The 20,608-nt window shown below is 40.7% G+C and overlaps 1 protein-coding gene across 2 annotated transcripts in view; it reads left to right on the top strand.

Moving 5' to 3' along the window:
• The first annotated feature begins 452 nt into the window (after positions 1-452).
• The window catches only part of Cfap95 (cilia and flagella associated protein 95), a 90,045-nt gene continuing 69,889 nt past the window's right edge, over positions 453-20,608 (top strand). Inside the window, exons 1-2 of one of the 2 annotated variants that reach the window (XM_003472278.4) lie at positions 453-630; positions 19,901-20,009. In XM_003472278.4, the coding sequence (XP_003472326.1) occupies positions 479-630; positions 19,901-20,009 (261 nt within the window). In that variant the 5' untranslated portion in view covers positions 453-478. The remainder of the gene's footprint in view (positions 631-19,900; positions 20,010-20,608) is intronic. The other variant, XM_023566056.2, reaches the window with a different exon arrangement.

Below are 20,608 nucleotides of genomic sequence, written 5' to 3'. Positions count from 1 at the left end.
GCCTCGCTTTCAAACTTTTTAGCTAATTTGCAGAAGGACTGGTCCTTCTCCAGGGCTGGAAAGCTGTATAGTAATGACATAATTCAGGCTGTGAAGAAGTGTTCTCTGGCTCCCTTTTAGTCAAAGTGAAGTAACTTCGTAAGCAGAGGAAATGCAGGGGTAGTCCGGGTAGACCACCCGGGTTTCCTTCAGCCCTTAACTAACCCCCAACTTAACTCTGCCCAGCTACACCTAAGATGAGGCTGATGGAGGAGAGGAACTGCAGATGCGAACGAAATCAGCCCCCTTTGCAGCATCTGTGCAGCCAAACCCCGTCCTCGCTGCATTCCGGGAAAAGTAGTTTAGCAACAATTTTAGGAGCCCTCTAGGAACCCAGGGATCCGCCCCTTCAGTGACCCCGCCCAGGTTGCCTAGGAGACGAAGGACGCCGAATCCTAGGGCGCAGGAGAGGACGAAGTGGAGAGACCCCAGTGCGGCCATGGAGAGCTCGGACAGCTCAGGCCTGGACTGGTGTGAGAGTAAGCAGAACCTGTACGAGATCGGACCCACAGACTTGCTGGAGCGCAAGGGCTCCCTGAGCCTCCGCTCCCATCACCAGAAGTACTCCAAGGGGGTGCTGGTGTCTTCCTGGTGAGCAGGCTCCCGGAGCCCCTGGGTGCTGGCGGAGGGAGGCGTACACAGGGATGGGACAGGAGAGGGAAAAGAGTCACGGGAGAGGGAACAGCAGTGGAGAGGAGAAGAGAAGGGAGGCAGAAGGAAGAGGTGAGGAGGAAGATGAGGCCAGGCGGAGGGGAGCTGAGGCGAGGAAAAAAAGAGGGAGAGTCCTTTTAAGGAGCGATGGACAGGGCCATGGACAAGGCAGGAGCGCGGCCTGGGCGGCAAGAGGAGGGAGCCTTCAGCCCAGTCGCGGTGGCCTCAGATCCTGCACGAGGAGAAGGCGCGCGTGGTGTTTCAGAGCCCTGGAAATCTCTTTTCTGAGACAAGTACTTACTCATGAGAGGCCAGGCTTTAGGCGGTAGGGGAGGCTGGCAGGATGGAGGTCTTTTTCAAAGTAACAGTGCCATTCTTCCGAGTGGGAGCAGGCACACTGACTGAGGTGACCCAGGTATTTACTAAGACCATTCAGCCAGGGGTGGCAAACTGCAGGCTCCCACTGGGGAGTTGACAGATCCAGTTTGTTCGGCATGGATTTTATTTACATTAAAAAGATAGTCGAGTGCATTTCAACTAAGAGATCCACATACAATTTCAGGGCTAAGTCTTCTTTCCTAAAGCGGAAAGACCTGACCAGAGAGATTCTCTTTCCCTGGGATCTAGCTAAGCAGTGGCTGTTGCTAGAGATGGGAACCATACTCCTGAGCACTTCCCTCATGGTTCTTACCTGACCTCAGAACGACAGATTTAAAGATTTAAGGATAAATGCTTTAGGAATCGTGCTTAAAATTCAGAGATTCTTTTCTTTCACTAAATATTAGAGTTACCAATAGCAATACCAGAATGTATATACCTGGGAGAAAAGTAGACACTTTTTTCTTTTGGGTCAACTTTTCTGGCTATCCTGTTGACAATAATTACTCCTGGAGTATTCAGATCATTGGAAGAAATGGGTAGCGGAAGAGAAAGGAAGCCATAAATCTTGTCTCTGATTTTGCCTTTGAAAGGAGATGGAGGGTTTTGGTTTTACCCCTGCTTGCTGCCGTTCAGCCATGCAGTGTAGGCCAAAGGTTTCTCTTTGGCCAACTTCCCAAAGCCCTCTTCCGCCTTCGCACAAGGGCACTCCCTAATGTTAATCACCGAAGCTGACTCTGCCTACTTCTAAGTCAGTGTGAGAGAGTGCAGATTCGGGGTTAGAGCTGCATTGGGAGGCAGACAGTCCTCTCCGGCTCCTGTGACAATTGTCTCACAGCCCTCATGGAAAACACAGCCCCTCCGTGGTTCTGTTCCCCGGTGAGGATTTGGGTCATCATGCAAACGCCACAGGGGGTTATTGTTAAAGACAAGGAACCTCTGCAGAGGGACAGTGCTTCTCCTCTCTTCTGCACTACCCTGGCTTTGGAAAGTTGCCATCATGGACATCAAGAGCGAACACACAGAAGGACATAAACATGAAAGAAGTGTGGAACCTGAGAGGGGCTGAAGGGCAGAGACCATGCTAAATCATTTCAGCAGCTGCTGAAAAAACAGAGGGCTTTCCCACTGTTGGCTGTAAAAGGCACTGGGAGATTTAAATTCAACCCAATAGACATTTATATGTCAGGTCCTTAATGACGAGGCCACAGAAATAGAAACAGAAATTATTCATGAGATAACTCGTGTGAGCCATCTATCACCCTGCTGGAACACAGTAAGTAGTCAATAATGTATGAGAGCTGATATTACTTATTTCACATAAAGCTTGGACTCAGCCGGACATGATGGTACACACTTGTAACCCCAGCACTCTGGAGGCTGAAACGGGAAGCTGGAAAGCTTGAGGGCTGCCTGAGCAATTTAGCAGCTTAGCAGGACCACATCTCGAAAGTTACAAAGGGCGAGAAGGTTCTGTGATGTAGCTCAGTGGAGGCCTTGGATTCACGCTCTAGTACCAACAATAAGCACATAGAAAAACAAACTCCTCTGGGCTCTGGATTTGGGTACCAGTTCTGCTGGGATGCAGCATGGCAAGTGACCTGACTGCTCTGAGCCTCTGCTTTGGCAACTGTCAAGTGGGGAGATAAAATTACTGTAAGATTAAAGAAGGCAAAATGTGTGAGGCATCCTTTTACCTACAGCCTGGCATAGAGGAAGAGCAATAACATTTGCTTATCCAAGCCTCAGGGCTTAAATAGACCTGCAAAAGAGGTTAATGTAAAAAAGTTCAGTACAATCTGATTTGTGCAAGGAAGGGATGAATTCATATAAGAAGCAAAAAAAAAAAGCTACTAGGAGAGGGATGATTAGTGTGTGTGTGTGTGTGTGTGTGTGTGTGTGTGTGTGTGTGTGTGTAGTTTCCTGACCAGGGTTTTGGAGGAAGAATAAGGAGCTCCAGAGGTAGACAAGAGAAAACAGGCAAATGTAATGAAATAGTAAAAAGCAGCATGGCAGGAAACAGAAGTGGTTCATTTTAGGTGGCAAATACAGCTGATACCCACTGCATTCAGTCTGAATTCAGCTACGTGGCAAACTTCAACTCAACTCAAACCCAATACTACAGGTACTTTTGTGGTCATTTATAGGCATGTGCAGAGTGGCAAAAGTGGGTAAAAATTGTTTTCTCCAGGATGCCTGTTTCCAACAGAAGTCAAAGCAACACTCTACCCTCTTGTTTCAACTGTCACACTGTAAACAAGTGTCCTTTTCATGGGTCATTAATGATGCACCTTACATTTTGCATGTTTGTGCCTTGTTGGTGTCAGAATGACCCCATGCATCATGCTGAAGTGTGCCCGAGAACAAGGAGGGTGTGATGTGCCTTACCGAGGAAACCTGTGCATCACTAAACCTTGTTCAGGTCAGAGGTGCAGTGCTGCCAGCAGTAAGCTCATTGTAATGAACCGATGATACATAGTAAGTAAGATGTCTTTACACAGAGACACACGACACACACAGCACAAGACTGTGTATTGGTAGCTCATGCAAATGTGGTGAGCAGAGGCTCATGGGCTCCTCAAATTGTTTCCTATAAGGAGAAACAGTTCAGTGCTCACTAGTTTGTTGCAACTTTATTAAACATGCAGATGAAGAGAGTCAACTGTGAAATGTGAGAAACCATAGCATTTTCTGAAGTTGGCTGTTTTGGGGCAACATTGTCAAGGTTTTCTTTCCATATCCAACCAGTCACCAAAATCAGTGCTTAAAATTTATAGTGTAAACTGGGTATAGTGGTTCAAGACCAGTGTTCTGGGAGGCTGAGGCAGGAGAATGGCAAATTCGAGCCTGGCCTGGGCAATGTAGTAAGGCTCTGCCTCAGAATAAAAAATGGCTGGGGGTTTAGCTCAGTGGCGTAAATGCTACCTTGGCAAACATGAAGTCATGAGTTCGATCCCTGGTACCAAAAAAAAAAAAAAAAGAAGTAAAAAATGAAAAGGACTGGGATTGTAGATCTATGCAAAGACCCTGAGGTCAATCCCCAGGCATGAAAACAAATTGGAGTTTGTAACTTTGAAATGATAATAATGTCCTTGACCATTTTGCTTTTTATCCATTTTGGTCATATATAATTGTTAGCTTTCTATTGACTTATTTTATAATACATCAACACCTTTATTAACTTTGCACTTCGTGACTTTTTATTTAATTGATGAACTCCTAATATCTATATCTTTGGGTGATCTCTAAACTGAGTAGTTTGATCAATAAGTGACGATATCAATAGGTAAAAAATATAGTCTGTGACTGGGAGAAATTCTGGTTCTATAAATATTTGAATTTGTCTCATTTCTCTTTATCTGACATGTAATACAAGTCTGTTTGATCTCGCTACACTGGTTGGTGTAACAGACCTGATAAAGTAATATAACCAGGTTGGTTGTTAAAGATGACCTCTGCCTCATTGCTCCTCTTGGCTACAGTGGAAACTAGATAGAGCCACGTCATCCTCCCCACATTTTGCTGCTTCTAACTGATGCCTTTTCTAGGAATTCTCTCTCCCTGCTCATCCCTGTAGCATGTACCATATGATCAAATGTTTCAATTAGAAATTCTGAGTTGAGGGAAAATTTTCTCCTGGGATATCTTCCCACTCACTGGAATAATAGAACAACAAGAACCAAAACAATTTAGATTTAATAAATTCTGGTTTATTTAAACTTAATATCGTAAATTCTTTTGTATGAGACTACCTCTTTCATTCATTCATTCACTGATTCTGATTTTCTCATAGCCAAATTGACATCTGGCAACAAATGATAATTTAAAGCAAAAAACCCCAGATTCATTCAGATCTCCATGGAGACAGTTCCTGCGCTGGTCTCCATGGTGATATTTAGTTTTAAGGACTCAGGTTAATTATCTGTATTTGTAATTTCAATTACTTTTCTTTCCTACCTGAGCCTCAAGTTAAAGAGCCTGTGTGTTTTACTCCTCCTCCCCCCACTCCCTGTTCTGTAACAGAAAGAAAGCTGAGAAAAGGGAAAAAAGAAGAAAACCCAAATCTGGTGATGATTATGGAGCCTGGAACCCCATAGTTTTAAAGTTTTTTTTAAAAAATAACTTGGGCATGGGCAATAAATTTGAATCAATGGGGAGACTAACTCTTCAGACCTCTTTATCTATTATTACTGTTTGAGCAGGTTCAGGTACATTTCAGATACCCCATGTTGAGTGGAAGAACCCAGCTTTAAGGCATCAGGATACCATTAGTGTACTCAGAAAAGAGTGTCTGTGTTTTCTAATTTGCTGTACCATTCTTCTGCATTTAGTAAGTGATTTTCTTGGTTGTTAATCCAAGAGATATTTAGAGTCTCTCAAGTCAATGATCATCAACTTCAACTTATATATGTATTCGCTGACCAGTCGTCCCATGTCCCGATAGCTCCAGAACTAGGATTAAAAGGCCAAGGGAAATAATCAGGCCTTTCTAAGCACGTGCCACAGCCTGCCCCTCCGCTGAAGTTCATGAGGGTTTCTCCTTCCAGAAAGCCTCCAACCTTTAACATAGACTCAGGCCCTCTGCAAACGGCGTGTAAAGGCTTAGAAACCTCTTGCATACTCAAAACACATTCAGTATTGTGGTTTTCACAGACACAGTTTATGATTTGAACTGGCGGGGAAAGGATTTAAAAGAGCATTTTGGTCAAGAGTGAAAAGTGATTTGAGGGAGAATCAGGATAGGGAACAAGAACACAGTGAGCACTCAGTTAATATTTATCAAAACAATAAACCAGCGAGGAGGCAGAAAGAGCACCCACAAAAGCTGAAAAGGCGCTGCAAACAATGGAACCCAGTAGAATTTGTTTTAATAAGACTGTGTGGCAAGCAAGTACAAATCCACAATAAAACCAGAATTGGTTTTCATGGCTATGATCCCAGTCAGGCAACCCTGAGGTACATCAGTCACCTCTCAGGTGACACCAGACGGCTGTAGTACTTGGACTTCTATTTAGAATGGAGGAAGACTTTAAAATAAGCTAAACTTGGGCTGTTCCTGGTTACTGTGCACAATATAGCTTCAGTGAATTAATGAAGGGACGATAATATTTATACGCTAAAGAGACAGTTCTATCTAACTTATAAAAATTCCAAATTATACTATTAAGTGGGCATTTGATTTGATGTCGTAGTAGACTAAGGACATTTCGCTATCTACTGGGTAGCAGAATTCAGAATTCCTGTACTGCTCAGATACATAGATAAGGTCAACTTTCTGAAACTGGTTCTGTTAACTTTTCTGCCCTTGGTTAGTAGAGAGGAATGCAAGCACCCCAGTTTAACTTACCCATGTCTGGGAGTTTAAACAGCTTGTTTTAGGTTAAAATAGTCAGAACAATGCCCACTCTTTCCGAGTTCCTCCTCCTACCCATTCTGCTTCCCCCAGAGCCATCTGTGTGTGTGAGGACCGAGGTTATGTGGTATTTGTGGAGCGGGGCTGAGGACTTCAGATCTGTGTGTGGGTGCCCTGTGGCTCCTCTCTGGAGTTGGGGCTAATTCTGTTGCTTTGTTGAGGACCTGATGCCTCTGCTGCACAGCCAGCCCCGCCTTGGCTCTTCCTGGTTTGGGGGATCCCTGTGAGTCTCATCTTCCATCGTCCTCTGACTTAGACTGCCCAGCTCACAGCCACCCTGGGGGAGCACCCCTCCCTCACCATGGTGGATGCAATGGGGCTCTGACAGTCAGCTTAGCTTCTTTCTGAGTATCGCAGTGTGAGGCATGCTTTGCTTTGCCTGGATGAAGTTTCTCCTGTTGGTCTTGAGATAGGTCAGGAGACCCATTTTCACGTTCTACAGTGTCCTTCCTCAGAAGATGAGTTACAATGTCACCCTTTTGGCATGTATCTGGGAACTTCTGGTTCTTGTTAATAGAAGCATAAGAAATTTAAAAGACCTCTTATTTCTCAACACCATCTGACTTTTGAGAAAATATATTTCACTCAGGACTCAAAAATTTAATTTTCTTTCTTTCTTTTTTTTTTTGGTCTTTTTGAGACAGGGTCTCTATGCAGCTCAGGCTGGCCTTGAGCTCACTTTGTAGCCATCCCAGGCTGGTCTCAAACTCACAAAGATCTTGCCTGAGCCTTTTGAGTGCTGGGAATACAAACATGAGCCACCACACTCGGCTTTAAAAATTTACTTTTCTAAGTCAAAAGTTCATCAGTCATATTTCTGATGAAATAGTATTCATTTTCCCCAAGGCAAATGTGGGTGCCTTTATTAAAGGAATTGTTATTTTAAGGGGGGTTCAGCAAAATGTAAAGATTAATACTGGAGAGCACAAGCACATTAGAAGCAATTTTTAAAACAAGTATGTAGTAGAGACTTTGGTTGAAAATATGTTTCTAGGTGCATAGAAAAAAGACTGAAAGGATACTTACTCACTTACTGATAGGTGGTGAATTCCAAGACTATGTGTCTCACTTCCCCCTCTGCTACTTCTACATTTTCCATAGATAACATATAAATTATTTTCCTAATAAAACTGTTTAAAAATCTGTCTTTTTTTTATAGCTTTCTTCTAAAGCAAACATTCTCTAAATGATCAGAATGTAGACATAATACTTCATCTCTTTTCAGAGTCTGACTCACTCCAAGTAGCTGCTATGAGTCTTTTTAAACTATTGTTTTAATTGCTAGTTTATGTTGGATAAGAAGGATAATGCTATGCACATTCATTTGTTTTAGCCACCGTTTCATTCTTGACTGTTCTATAATGGTAGATCCTACGCCCTGGCTATTTTTAATCTAGTCTTACGTTTTTATTCTTCAATATATGCACATTACCCACGAATGCTTTGAATGGAGTAGTTTTTTGGGGGAAGCATTTCATTTTCTATTTTTTTGAAATAAAATTAGGGGGCCCTGCCGCCTTTTTCTGTGACTATGCTTTTATTTCAAGGCAATTCTCTTTCATGAAATTCCAGTCAAATGCTATTTTAGAAAAATAGCGGTTATAGAATCATGGTGCCATGATCTTTATGTGAATGCTTGCTCAGTTTAACTGGCATTTATGAAAACAAAACAGTTTTGGAAGGCACAGGACAGTCATTTCTCCATGTGCGCAGCTCGGTTAGCAATGACCATGGCTGTACCCAAGGACTCGCCTTATGTTAGCTGTTGACCCTCCGATCAGCTCTTCTTTGAGAACTGCTCCTTGTCATGACATGTTACACTTCTTCCCCTCTCTTTTTATCTCACTGATGATCTCTTTAATAGGGTGCTGTGGTTGATGAAGAAACTGAGAAGAATGTGGGGCTCAGTGAAGAGGTCAGGTTATGAACCCCCAGATACCCAAGATTAAGACTCAGGATTTTTTATAACACCAGAATTATTATTAAATAAACTACTCTGACTTTCTCTGGGAACCCACCAGCCTTGGTACCAGTTTTCTGTGTTACTGGTCAGAGCTCTTGGTTACAAATCACAAATGCTCAGCTTCGTCTAGTCTAAGTAAACAGAATGACTTAGCTTTTGATATTCATGAATGGGTGATTGATTATCAGATAAGGGCATAAGAACAGCTGGACCTTAGGAATAGCTGGAACAAGGGATGCAGATGCTGCCTGGTCTCACTAGGTTTCTCTCATCTCCTCTTCGTCTGTTGGCTTCAACTTATTTGGAGAGTCTGTGGGAAACATGATTGCTGCCATTGAAATATATACCTTAGGTCTTCATCCCACAAAGAAAGTTTGACTGTAAAGGTCTACTGAGTTTTGAAGTAAAGAATGTCAGGTAGATGTCTATCTTGGGCGAAGTATCTGGTGACACCTGACTGGTCAAGATCAAATGGAAATAGAGTGCCCCTTCAATAACCACAGAGCAGGGTGGCCATACCAAGGGGAAAGTGCTGGGCTGGGATACAGACAGCTGCTATTCTCAGGGGAGGGATTCCAAACGCCAAACTCTCAGCATTATAGCACAAGGTTAGAATATAACCCATGAATATGTTGGGGGATTGCCTAAATTTTTGATGTTATTTTGACTTTACATTCCTTTTCCCCTGCTAATTTACACATACTCAGTGTAGGTTTTAAAACTGGCCTTAAATGTAATGGGTAGAAAAGAGAAATCTTGTATAGAATAGGTGAGCATATATTTGTGGTACCTTAAGTTACAAGTAAAACTGAGCATTGTGTCATCATTTGTTATGAACACTGATCTTTTATTGCTGTGTCCTTTATTTCATTTTGAAATATAATTACATTTTAATTATTATTAGTCACAGTGTATTTTTTTCATTTTGATGAATAGTTTTGGTGCTTTAACAGATAATTGTCAGAAATATGACATATTTCTTTGGTAAAATATTAGATCTCTAATTAGATTGTTTCAATTTCAGTCCAATGAAAGAATTAATATAACATTATTAATTTATTGCAAAATGAATTTTATTTAGAATAACTTAGCCTTCTTTTGTAGAAAATGAGAGGACGAGTGTTTTGAAGCTGAGAATACATAATAACTTATTGCAAATTTTTAAACACTTAGAAAAACTCTAGGGACTGAGGATTTAGCTCAGTGGCATGAGTGCCTGCCTGGCAAGTGCTAGGTTGTGAGTTCGATCCCTGGAACCAAAGCAAAACAAAGCAAAGCAAAACTCTAAATGGTTCCACCAGGATCCAGAAACACAGTATGAACTTTAAAACAAACACTAAGGTTTTTCTCCCCATTATCACCTTTGTGACTGTGAAACTCTGCTGTGAATGATATTTATTAAAAATACATTTACTGGAGGTTAGGGTTCACCTCTGTGACAGAGTGTCTGCCTAGCATTTGCGAGGCCCTAGGTTCAATTCTCACTCCTGAAAAAAAGAAGATTTTAATGCACATATTAAATCATTCCACGTCAAAGGTACTCTGCTGGTCAGAGACTGCACAGTGACTATTCTCTGTTTTTAGAATATCAGAGGTTACTGTGAGGCTGGAGTGGAGAGGGCTAATTAGGTGATTACATTGCCAAAACACAAGCCATGGCGCCTGTCATGACTGGGCACTGGCTGAGGGTTGTGGGGGAACCTAGGCCTCTGTCTTAGTTACTTTTTACTGGTCACTGAGACAAAATACCTGATGCCCAAAGTTGGGAAAAGAAAGGTTTATTTCTTACAGTTTTTGGAGGTTTCAGTCCATACTCAGTTGGCTCCAAGGAGGGTGGCATGGCTGGGCCGCAGTTCAGGGCAGCTGCAAACAGCAAGGGGGAACTGGCAACAGAGAGAGACACACCTTCTTCCTGCCATTACATCACATCCTGGCTCCACCCCTAGGTGGGTGTAGCACTGACACCATCAATCCAAGCACTAGACAATGAACCAATCACAAATGCATAATGCAAACGCATGAGGCCTGGGGGCCACTGACATAAACCATGACAGCCTCTTAGACTAAAGTTTCCTTGCGCAGGTTCATCAGCCCCTAGGGCCCACAAGGAGAATGAAAGTATGGTGTATTAGTTTTCAACTGAGGGCAAAAGTATGCTTTGCCCAAGAGTCACTGGAATATAAATGTGCATCTTTTGTTGCATCGTGACTAGTGTATTGTGATGTAGAGTAGATGATTGCAGGAAGTGTGACTCCTATTCCTAGGGGTGGCCATAATATCATAGTAGCATTTATACATCTACGTGATGCCTAATTTACATATTCATAACCTGAGTCAGATGGGCAAGCACAGCTAGCATGCATCAGAGTTAGGGTAGTGACTAATGAGTCAACACATGAAGGCTAACTAGTTTTTCTATGGCTATTCCTAGTAAGGGTGATAACACAGCATCCCTATTAAATCCATTAAACCATCAAAGGGCAGTCTCTGCTCTTTATTGTGTCAGAAATGTGAGCTTCACAGGGATCAGTGATACCTGTCTTCCTTGCAAGGATGCTTGTCCATAAAGATTAAATTCTATTTCTTAAATGCTGGGGTTTGGGAGAAACCAGCAGCAATTCATACAGAGAAGTAACAGTTTCCAACCTCTTTTCCAATATCACCAGGTGCATTGTTACATTGTGTGAATTCTCACTTGCTGTGATTAGTAGGTGATTGGCTTTCCTAGTTTCCATTTTGCTCTGTCTGGTTTTGAGTCAATGCCACACTGTTATACCAGCACCTGCTCCACTTCTGGTATAAATTTCTTTGTTAGCCTAGGTGAGGCTTAATCTGGGATAACCAACAGCCCACCAGATTTCAGTGATCACATAAAGGTTTACTTCTGATTCTTACAATGTGTTGTAGGTTTTTTGGTGGGGGATGGCACTCATCCACACAGATACTCTGGGGCTCGGGTTGACTGAGGCCCACCCTCAGTGCTATGACTTGACATCCCACTCAAACTCATGTAGTGCTTAACTGCCTTTGTGGTGGTGCTGGTGCATGGTAAAAGATAAAGGGTTATGAGAGCCTTAGCCTCATGCATATCATTATATTAAATGCAGGTTAGTTATCAAAGCCACTTTCACCATGTAATATCCTGTGTTATGACACAGGAAGAAAGCCCTCCCCAGACACTGACACCTTGATATTGGACTCCATACGCCGATAACCTTCTCTATTTACTGTAGGAAATAAATTTCTCTTCCTTACAAACTAGCCACTCTGTGGTATTTTATGACAAATGCAGAATGTTCATTCATTCAGACTATAATATTCATCTCTTATTCTGGCAGGAGGAAAAAAAGAGTTAGCAATTGTTCAAGAGTTTTATGGTTGTAGGCTAGAAGTGAGGCATATAATCTTTGCTCATATTTTTTATTAGCTGTAACTAACTAGTCAAAAGGCCTACTAAGCACAAGATCTGAGTTTTAATTTCTTGTATTCTTGGAAAATAAGGAGAAATGGTATTGATGAATACAATGCCCGCCACACATGGAAGGGTTTCTAGTAAAATTCTCCTAAAGTGGCCTCTCGGCTATTCTTTCGTCCCCCTAGTGCTGATACCTTTAAACTTTTTTTTAAATGAAAGTTTTCATTAGTATCTCTTTGCAGCACATGATTAAATTTTTTTTTTTTTTACTGGTACTAGAGATCGAACTCATGATTGCCTGCTTGCAAGGCAGGTTCTTATGCCACTGAGCTAAATCCCCAGCCCCAGCAACATGATTAAATTAATCCTGGGGAGTTGGTACATGCACATAATACATCTTAATTCTTTTTTGTCCCCTTTCCCTCTTCTCTCTTCTCCCTGCTTTCATTTCTTGGTCTCCTTCCCATTTACAAAAGCTTTATCTCTCTGTTTCCTCTTGTGTACCTTTTTTTAAAAAGGGGGTAAAATTACACATCTTTAGTTTATTTACATTGTATAATAATTAACCATGCACCGTGTGTGGCAAATACCCTGGAGAGCAGTTGGTGTTTTGAGGTTCTGCTTACCCCTCTGTTATAAAACTTGGCCTGGTTTTGAGCTCTTAAGTGCTTTTAGTGTTGTGGAATGTTAATGCCTATATTTTTTACCTAGCACTTTATGTTGTTGTTGGTCAAAGTTTTATCTGCACAGCCACAGGGAATGTGATTTTGCTGGCACCCTGGCATCTTGACCTCTGTAGTCTCCTGAGCCTTTTCGCCAGAGCCTTGTCTCCGCTTCTGCTTGGCTTTCCCTGGATCTTGGCTCCTTTCCATAGCCCTTGCACAGGAGATAATCGGGGGATTATAATTTCTGGCATGGCCAAAAATTTACTTGACTTTAATGTTTCCATTTTTTTGCTACTTTTTAATGACTTCTTGAAGAAAGAAAAGGGGATAAATGTGCATTGGTGTAGCTGTGTTCATCATGAAAATTTCACCTCTAGATTATATTTAAGAAACAAAGGTATACATTTGTTTCTAATGTAAATAAGATGAATTATTCTTCAACTAAATAATCTCAGATTATCTACTCAATGTGTACAACTCACGAAATCACAAAAATGTATTAAAATAGCATTAAACGCATACATACAACTTTTTGATGTTATTCTAGGGTAATAGTAAGACTATAAGGATGAGAGCTTACAGGTAATCAGGTATTTGTATACTTTGGTTTTGAGGGGCAACTGATTTCCAAGCCAACACATGCCAGATAAACTGTAAAAATGTTCTTCTGACTATGTACAACACACTTTGAAAAACTCTCTTTGGTTCCGTTCTTCACCACCCAGTGTCATTAGCCATCTGCTAAAGGTGGATTCAAAGAAATCCTAAGAAATGCTCTAGAATTGGAAGATTCCAAAAATCTACTGTTTAAACGTAAGGAAACAGAACATCTTTCCTTAGGTTTGACAGGGCAGAGCTGGTCATAACCACACTGTAGGACTTAGGGCCTTACTTCCCTTTAAAAATGTCCCAGGTGGGATAATCAATTACAGTGTCACTCTATTTAATACATGTGTTTTTCACTGTTGTCAAAGTCATCTGTCTGGAGCTGGCCAGAATGACAATTTTTCCAATTGCTGAGGTAGGCAATGCTTTTGACTGCCATATTTTTTATTTTATTCTGATATTTTTCATATGGCCTCCGGCTTTTGAAGATTTTCAATGAAGAAAATTCATAATAATGATAGGTCTTATTTACGTGCCACTCAATAAATGGTGTGTGATGGTAATGTTTGTGAGTCTTTGGATGCTGTTTAGACCATGTTATGGCTTGTGTTTAGATGTTCCCCCAAAGTCTCACAAGGTCATAAATGGGGCTTTTTCAGAAATGGCTGGATCTAGAGTGGGTGATGCTGGAATTGATCCATCGTGTGATGTTAGGCTCAAGGGCACTAGGATTAAGGATGTGAGTGCTCCCCACCCTGAGTAGCCTGAATATGATAAAAGGGTCAAAGAGACGCTGTTAAAGCACCTTGCTTGCTTGCTTTTGTTCTCTTTGCTTACTCTGAACTGATTTTACTCTGCAATGTATGTTTACCATACCAACCCGCCACAGAACCAGCCAATTATAGACTGAAACCTCTACAAATTGTGAGCTAAATAAACCTTTCCTCCCTTAACTTTAGGTACCAGGTATTTTGTCTCAGCCGTGAGAAAAGTAATTAAGACAGGCCTCAGATTTTGTTGTTTCATGGTACAGATGCATGAATCACAGAATGAGACACATTGAAAAACAAAGTCCTTCATGAGTCTAAAATATCACTGTTTCTCACAATGTAAGATTTCCTTTATGATACTGCAGATACATCTAAAGTCTTCATTTGTCAGTTTGAAGGATGTGCCACTAAACAGCACTACTTTTGCATGTAGATTTTCTGCCCATGAAATCTTTAAAGAGGATTGCCAAACATTTCCTTGCAGTCTTTGCTTCTATTGGTATTATACTTCTCATGTGTTAGGCACATAGGTGATTCTCAAGGGTAATTTTCTTTTAAAGTTTGAGATCGCATGTGATTATAAACCTAATAGAAAATGTATCTTTTTCTTCTCTTTTGCATTACATTTACATTAGAAAATACAATAGCTGGCAGCACAGTTGTGAACCACATTAATAATTTTTAAATTTAAAGTTAATATATTCTGCCATCTGGAGTCTTAACTAAAATTTTTTAATGTCTTTGAAATCTGCAAAGAAAATGTGTCTCTTGTCAAATAACCAGAAGCTAGCATTCAGCTCAGAATTCCATTGTTCTCGTGTCAGATATTGTTCAGATTCAGACCTCTTTGCAATCTGTGTTATGCATATGTATATTGAGGAGAGTTTTCCCTTTCAGCAAGTAGATTTATAATTCCTCTGGAGACAGTTTGGTGTTGCAAAGAACAGGCTTCTCCATGCATAATCACTCCCTCTTTATGTGTGATTTTGCAGACTGAGCCAGGATACTCTTTATTTTTACAGACACATTTGAAAATCTCTGTTTTCAGCATGCATATTAAGGTGACAGTAATAAAATACAGAACTATTCATCAATCAATCAAGAAAAATTGAAACAGCGCTTGCAATGTGCCAGACTATGCTAGTTATGAAACTCACATAGCTAAATAATAAATAATTCATCCGTCTAAGAAACTCATGGTCAGAATAGATAAGTTAATGGATAATTATAAAATGTGAAAGGTGGGCAGTGATAAAGGCATACTGTGCTTCACCCACATAAACACGGAACCACAGAAACCCAGGGGGTAACCTGCCCATCCTTGTGAAGAGATTCCAATGGTCCATCCCCACTGTGTCCTCCACCCATAGGGAGATGGGCCCTACTGGTCTGGGACAGTCTTGGAGCATGGTGAGTCCCTGCTTGGCTTACAGCTCTGGGCTCAAGATTGTTCAGTCCTGCATTTGGGAATTCATGTGTAATTAAAGTCAGCTTTCAGATCTGATTTCATGTGGAATTACCCTGCTTTCATGGAGGAATCCTCGGGTCTAGAAACTGATTCAACAGATCTCTTTAACAAGTCATTGTCTAAGGTGATACAGTGTTAGGCCTGGGTCTTGAAGGACTCAGACAGGTGACTGGATACAGGGAGGGTAGCTGGTATCTGTGTTTCAACTTGATATGTTGTGTGTTTGTTCATTATAGGAGCTACTTGTGGTGGTCTCTGTGTTCCTTGATATACCCTAAACCCTCTTTAGATTGTTCCAAGTAGCATTTTGACTACAAAATCAGACTCATTTTAATCAATTTTCAGTTTGGATTCTGTCCCACCTGCCCTCTTTCTAGTCCTAACTCTATTCATAGTATTAAAACACATTAAAATTACAACTAATTTAATTTAAAAGTTGAATGGGCTTTTGTTTGTGATTCTAGAAGCAGGCAATATCTCTTTCTGAGAAATAGAGTAAGTGTTCCACTGAGCCAAGCAAAGAAAATTGACTTTATAGGTAGAAAAGGGTGGAAGAAAACAGAAACAGAACAAACAGTAGATTGATCATTTCAAATTACTTTCCTTGCAGAGTTAGTATAGGGGACTTCCTTATTACACAGACTCAGTTGGACAGGGATTCTGGAAAACTGGCCCATTTCAAAGTTCTTTTGGGTTATATAGCACTTAGTAGAAGCGATCGTTCTGGTCTGCCAGCTCTGCTGGCACCTAGGCAGAAAGGAATGGCCTCTCATATGCTGTGCTTCACTGTCACATCATTTGTTTAATAGAAGGATAAAAAAGTCACGTTTCATCCACGGTAACTAAGGATGTTTCAGACAAAGCTGTGTCATAACGAAGCAGCCATAGCATTCTGCTCTTTCCTTATGGAGCTAAAAACAGAGGGGATGTCCTCAGCAGAAGCAAGGCTGTTTCTGGAGGGAAATTCTAGTGCCACTGGCAAGAGATTCTGTGGCCTCTCCTTGCGGCAAGGAGATCAGCATATACCTGCCTGACCTCAGAGGTTCTGGGCTTGCCTCAGTCAGCAACATAAAATACTTTCATTCAAGCATCTCAGGCCTTGAAATAACTGTTGGTTAGATCCTGTTAAGTGTGCCCCTGGATAAATTAATATCAAAAAAGACTGTGAGCCTGACTAATGCTATTGAGCGATGGGTTTTTCTATTAATCTAAAATAAAACAGGAAGTATGATGATCATGAAACATATTTTTCATACTGCGAAAGTATTGAGTTTGAAGGACTACAAGATTGTTTCTTATAATAAATTTTGATGTCAGAGATCTTATTAAAGGTGATGGGTGATTATGTCAGATGTTCTCATCCAAACAAACAGTTGGCAGCTTTATATTGGGTTCCAGTCACTATAGGGGAGGAATTTGGCTGTTTCATGATGCCCTCAGGTTTGGAACTGCATAAATAAGAATCTGGGATGCACTGTTTGAGAGCTTTCTCAACCTTATCATTAATGGCATTTGGGACTGGACACTTCTTTCTTGTGGATGGCTTCCTGTGCTTTGTAAGATGATTAGCAGCATCACTGGCAGCTACTTGCAAGAGACTGGTAAAAATCCATCCTTCCCTGATGCCATAACTGAAAATGCCTCTAAGTATTAATAAATGTCTGCCTGTCCACAGGAGTTAAAATTGGCCTCCTCCCCAAACATGATGGATGACTGCTAGTCTACAGCAATATTGGTCAAATTATAGACTCAACCCATTAATGTCCTGTAAACTAAATTTAGAGGGTCAATAACCGCATTTTAAAAATTAAATGCATGAGAAATATGGTATTTTCAATAAATAGTGCTGGGGACTTGGATATCCACATGTGGAAGAATGAAACTAGATTTCTATTTGACAAATTACAAAGATAACTCAAACATATTAAAGATGCATTTGCAACATCAGAAACTATGAAACTAATTGAAGAAGACATAGGAGAAATGCTTTAGAACATTGGAATGGGCAAAGCCTGTTTAAACAAGATCTCAAAGGTGCCAAAAACAAAACCAAGAATAGGTAAATGGGACTACATCAAACTGAAAGATTTCTGCACAGAAAGGAAATAATCAACAGAGTAGAGAACAACCTACAGAATGAGAGAAAATATTTTCAAACTTTGCATCTGACAAGGATTTAATATTCAGAATATATGTGTTATATATATGTTATGGTTTATATCTAAAATGTCTCCCGAATGTTGTGTGTATTTGGAAAATGGTTGGATCACATGGATCCTTATAGCTGACTTGCTGTTAGGATTGGAAGCTGGGTGTAGATGGGTCATCTGGAGCGTAACCTGAAAGGGACCACTCTTGTCCCCAGTTCCACTTTTCTCTCACTGGCTCCTGGCTCTCATAGGTTGAGTATCTTTTTCTCTACCATGCCCATCTGCCATTCTCTTTCTGTTTTAGGGGCTGGAAACCATGGATGGAAACCATGCCATGGATGGAAACCATGAGCCAAAAATAATCCTCTTCTCTTTTAAACTGTGGGTGTCGGATGTCATGTCTAGTGACCAGGAAGTGACTATGACAATAAGAAACTAAAAAAACTTAATAGCTTCTGAGCAGCACACAGTAGGCTGAGGCAGGAGGATTGAGAATTTGAGACTAGTCTGGACTACATAATGAAATCCTGTCTTGAAAATCTAAAAAGCAAAACCAACTAAACCGAACTAGACCAGATTAAACCAGACCAGACATAATAAAATATTTTCATAGCAAAAACAAACAAAAACAAATAACCCAATTAAAAATGGCAATAAACATTTCTCAAAAGAAGACATGAAAATGTGTGACAAATGTGTGTTAAGCGGTGTTCAGCGTCTTTCTTGGATCCATGATGGAGGATCACCGTGAGATGAGGATGCTTCTGTTGATGTAGGCAAGAAGCAGCAATGATAACACAGGTGGATTCTTCGTGTCACAGTACCACAAACCCCTCTAGGGCTGGAAGGAGCCCTGAACTGAGCAAGGTTACAGTTTCCCCACCTGCACAAATAGAGCTTTGAGGAGAAATTAAGTTCAATTATAAAAAAAAGATTATCAATAGATATGACCAGCTTGATTAGTATTCACCCTAATAAGCATCTGTGATGCTTTACAGTATATGAAGGACCTTTTCCTTTATTTTCATAGCTTAATTAATACAAAAATGTTAAGGCATACTGTTATTACTTCTCTAATCATTTTAAACATGAGAAAATGGAAGTAGAGAATCATTAAACTATATTTAAGTAATAGCAGGCAAGTCCTTAAAGGTATTTGCTGAATGAACAAATGAATGAATAGATTCTTGGGTATGTGAGTGTCTCTTATGCAGTCCTCACCTTAATAGAGGTCTCTTCTGTGGGATACTTGGTCTCAGCTTCCTTTATTTCACTCAGGAAAGCAGCTACTTCTGTTGCCAGCCAAAACAGTTCACTTTTATTCCTTATCCCCAAATCCCTGCTTTTAAAATTATTCCTAACAACTCTTTTAGTCAAGATGTCTAGATTTTTTTCTTTCATTTATATTTCTAACAACTGTTTTTTAAGCTTATGTTTAATTGTCAGCTTCCCCAGATGATCTTTAGAAGCAGAGGGCAAGATTGTAATCAATATGAGCAAATACTTTGCTAGCTCTTTCTGAAAAAAATTGTAGTTAAAATTCATGATAGTAAGAATTTCTAAAGTGGCAAGTTGCCTTTCTAAGATATTACCATGTCTTATTTTAGATTTACTGTCAGCAGCTAATCTACATTATTAAATAAGATTCAGTGCATTGGAATCACTGAATAATTACTGTGTAGGATAAGGAGTACTTCTGCAATATTATTAGTTTAATCATATAAGTTTCTTTTAAGAAATAACCTCAGCATTACTTGAAAGAGATGGAATATGTTTTATTTCTCACAAATTCAACAAATTTGTAATGAGAACAATGCCAGAAATATAGTAAATTTTCTTTGGACATATCTTAGTGACTTTTTTCATTGCTGAGACAAAATATCCAACACCCACAAGTTAAGGGAAAAAAGCTTTATTTGGATCACAGTTTGTAGAGGTTTCAGTCCAGAATCAGCTGGCTTCAAGGCATGGTGCCATAGCAGAGGGCATCGTGGAGGAGAAATAGTCCATGACAAGCAGGCAGGCAAGAACAAGGGATAGGGGACAAGACAAGGGGGACAAGACAAGCGAGGGGCAAGAGAAGCCTCTTTCTGTCCCTTATATTGTATCCAGAATACTAGGATTTAGGACAGTGCCAAATTAGTCAGTGGACTGACCCAGAAATCACCCAGCCTTAATCCCAGCACCTTTCCTCCTGGCATTACACCATGAATCAATCACACACTCTGGATTCAGCCACCTCCACAAAAGCTTTGCCTTTGACTGCATGATGCTTTGGGGGAACATCTAGACACAAACCATAACAGGATGATTTTTAAAATGTAAAGGCAATACATGATAAATAAAATGTAACCCTTAATAGATGCTTAATTTTTTCTTCAGGCATCATAACAGAGAAGCTTTTCCCAAAGATTATGATATAGAGGGTCCTGAGAAAGTGAAAAAACTTCTTAATTCAACGTACTGCCGACTCGGAACTGATGAACCTCCAGTGAGTAGTTGTTAATAAATTCTGGCGTCTTTGTCATCATAAGACATAAAAAAGTAAGGGGAGGGGCATTTTTTCAGCACCCAATTCCTTGTTAGCTAGGTTACTTAGGCAGATAACTAGCTATTCTGTGCTTCAGCAAACTTACCCATGAAATGATTCTACTTCATAAGGTTATTGGGGGAATTCAATAAAGCCAGCGCTTAACATGGTGTCCGGCTGTAGTACTTGTCCTTTGCCAAATGGTATGGGTTTGATGGCTTGGTTGTTGATGGCCTTTTGGGAAGTGATTGGACCATGAAGCCTCTAATTTCATCAGTGGAAGGATCCATTGATGGGATCGTAATTTGATGACGTTATTGGTACACAACAGAAATAAGAGAAAGAGCCTAGGTGAGAGGGCATGGCCTGGGGACTGTGTTTACTTAATGTCCCCTTCCTCCCTCGCTCTTCCCTTCTTCTGTTTCCTGGCTGCTATGATGTGAGCATCTTTCCTTCGTCACCACCTTCTGCCGTGCCTCAGACCTGAAAGTGAGGGAGCCAGCTTACTACGAGCTGAGCCTTCTGATGCCATAAGCCTAAGCTGTTTATCTCAGACATTT

Source organism: Cavia porcellus, unplaced genomic scaffold (assembly GCF_034190915.1).
Source record: "Cavia porcellus strain 051 isolate PalLab524CR breed Dunkin Hartley unplaced genomic scaffold, mCavPor4.1 scaffold_1, whole genome shotgun sequence".
NCBI classification, from domain to species: domain Eukaryota; kingdom Metazoa; phylum Chordata; class Mammalia; order Rodentia; family Caviidae; genus Cavia; species Cavia porcellus.
Note: the sequence above shows the minus strand (reverse complement) of the source record. Positions and strands in the feature narration are given on the sequence as shown.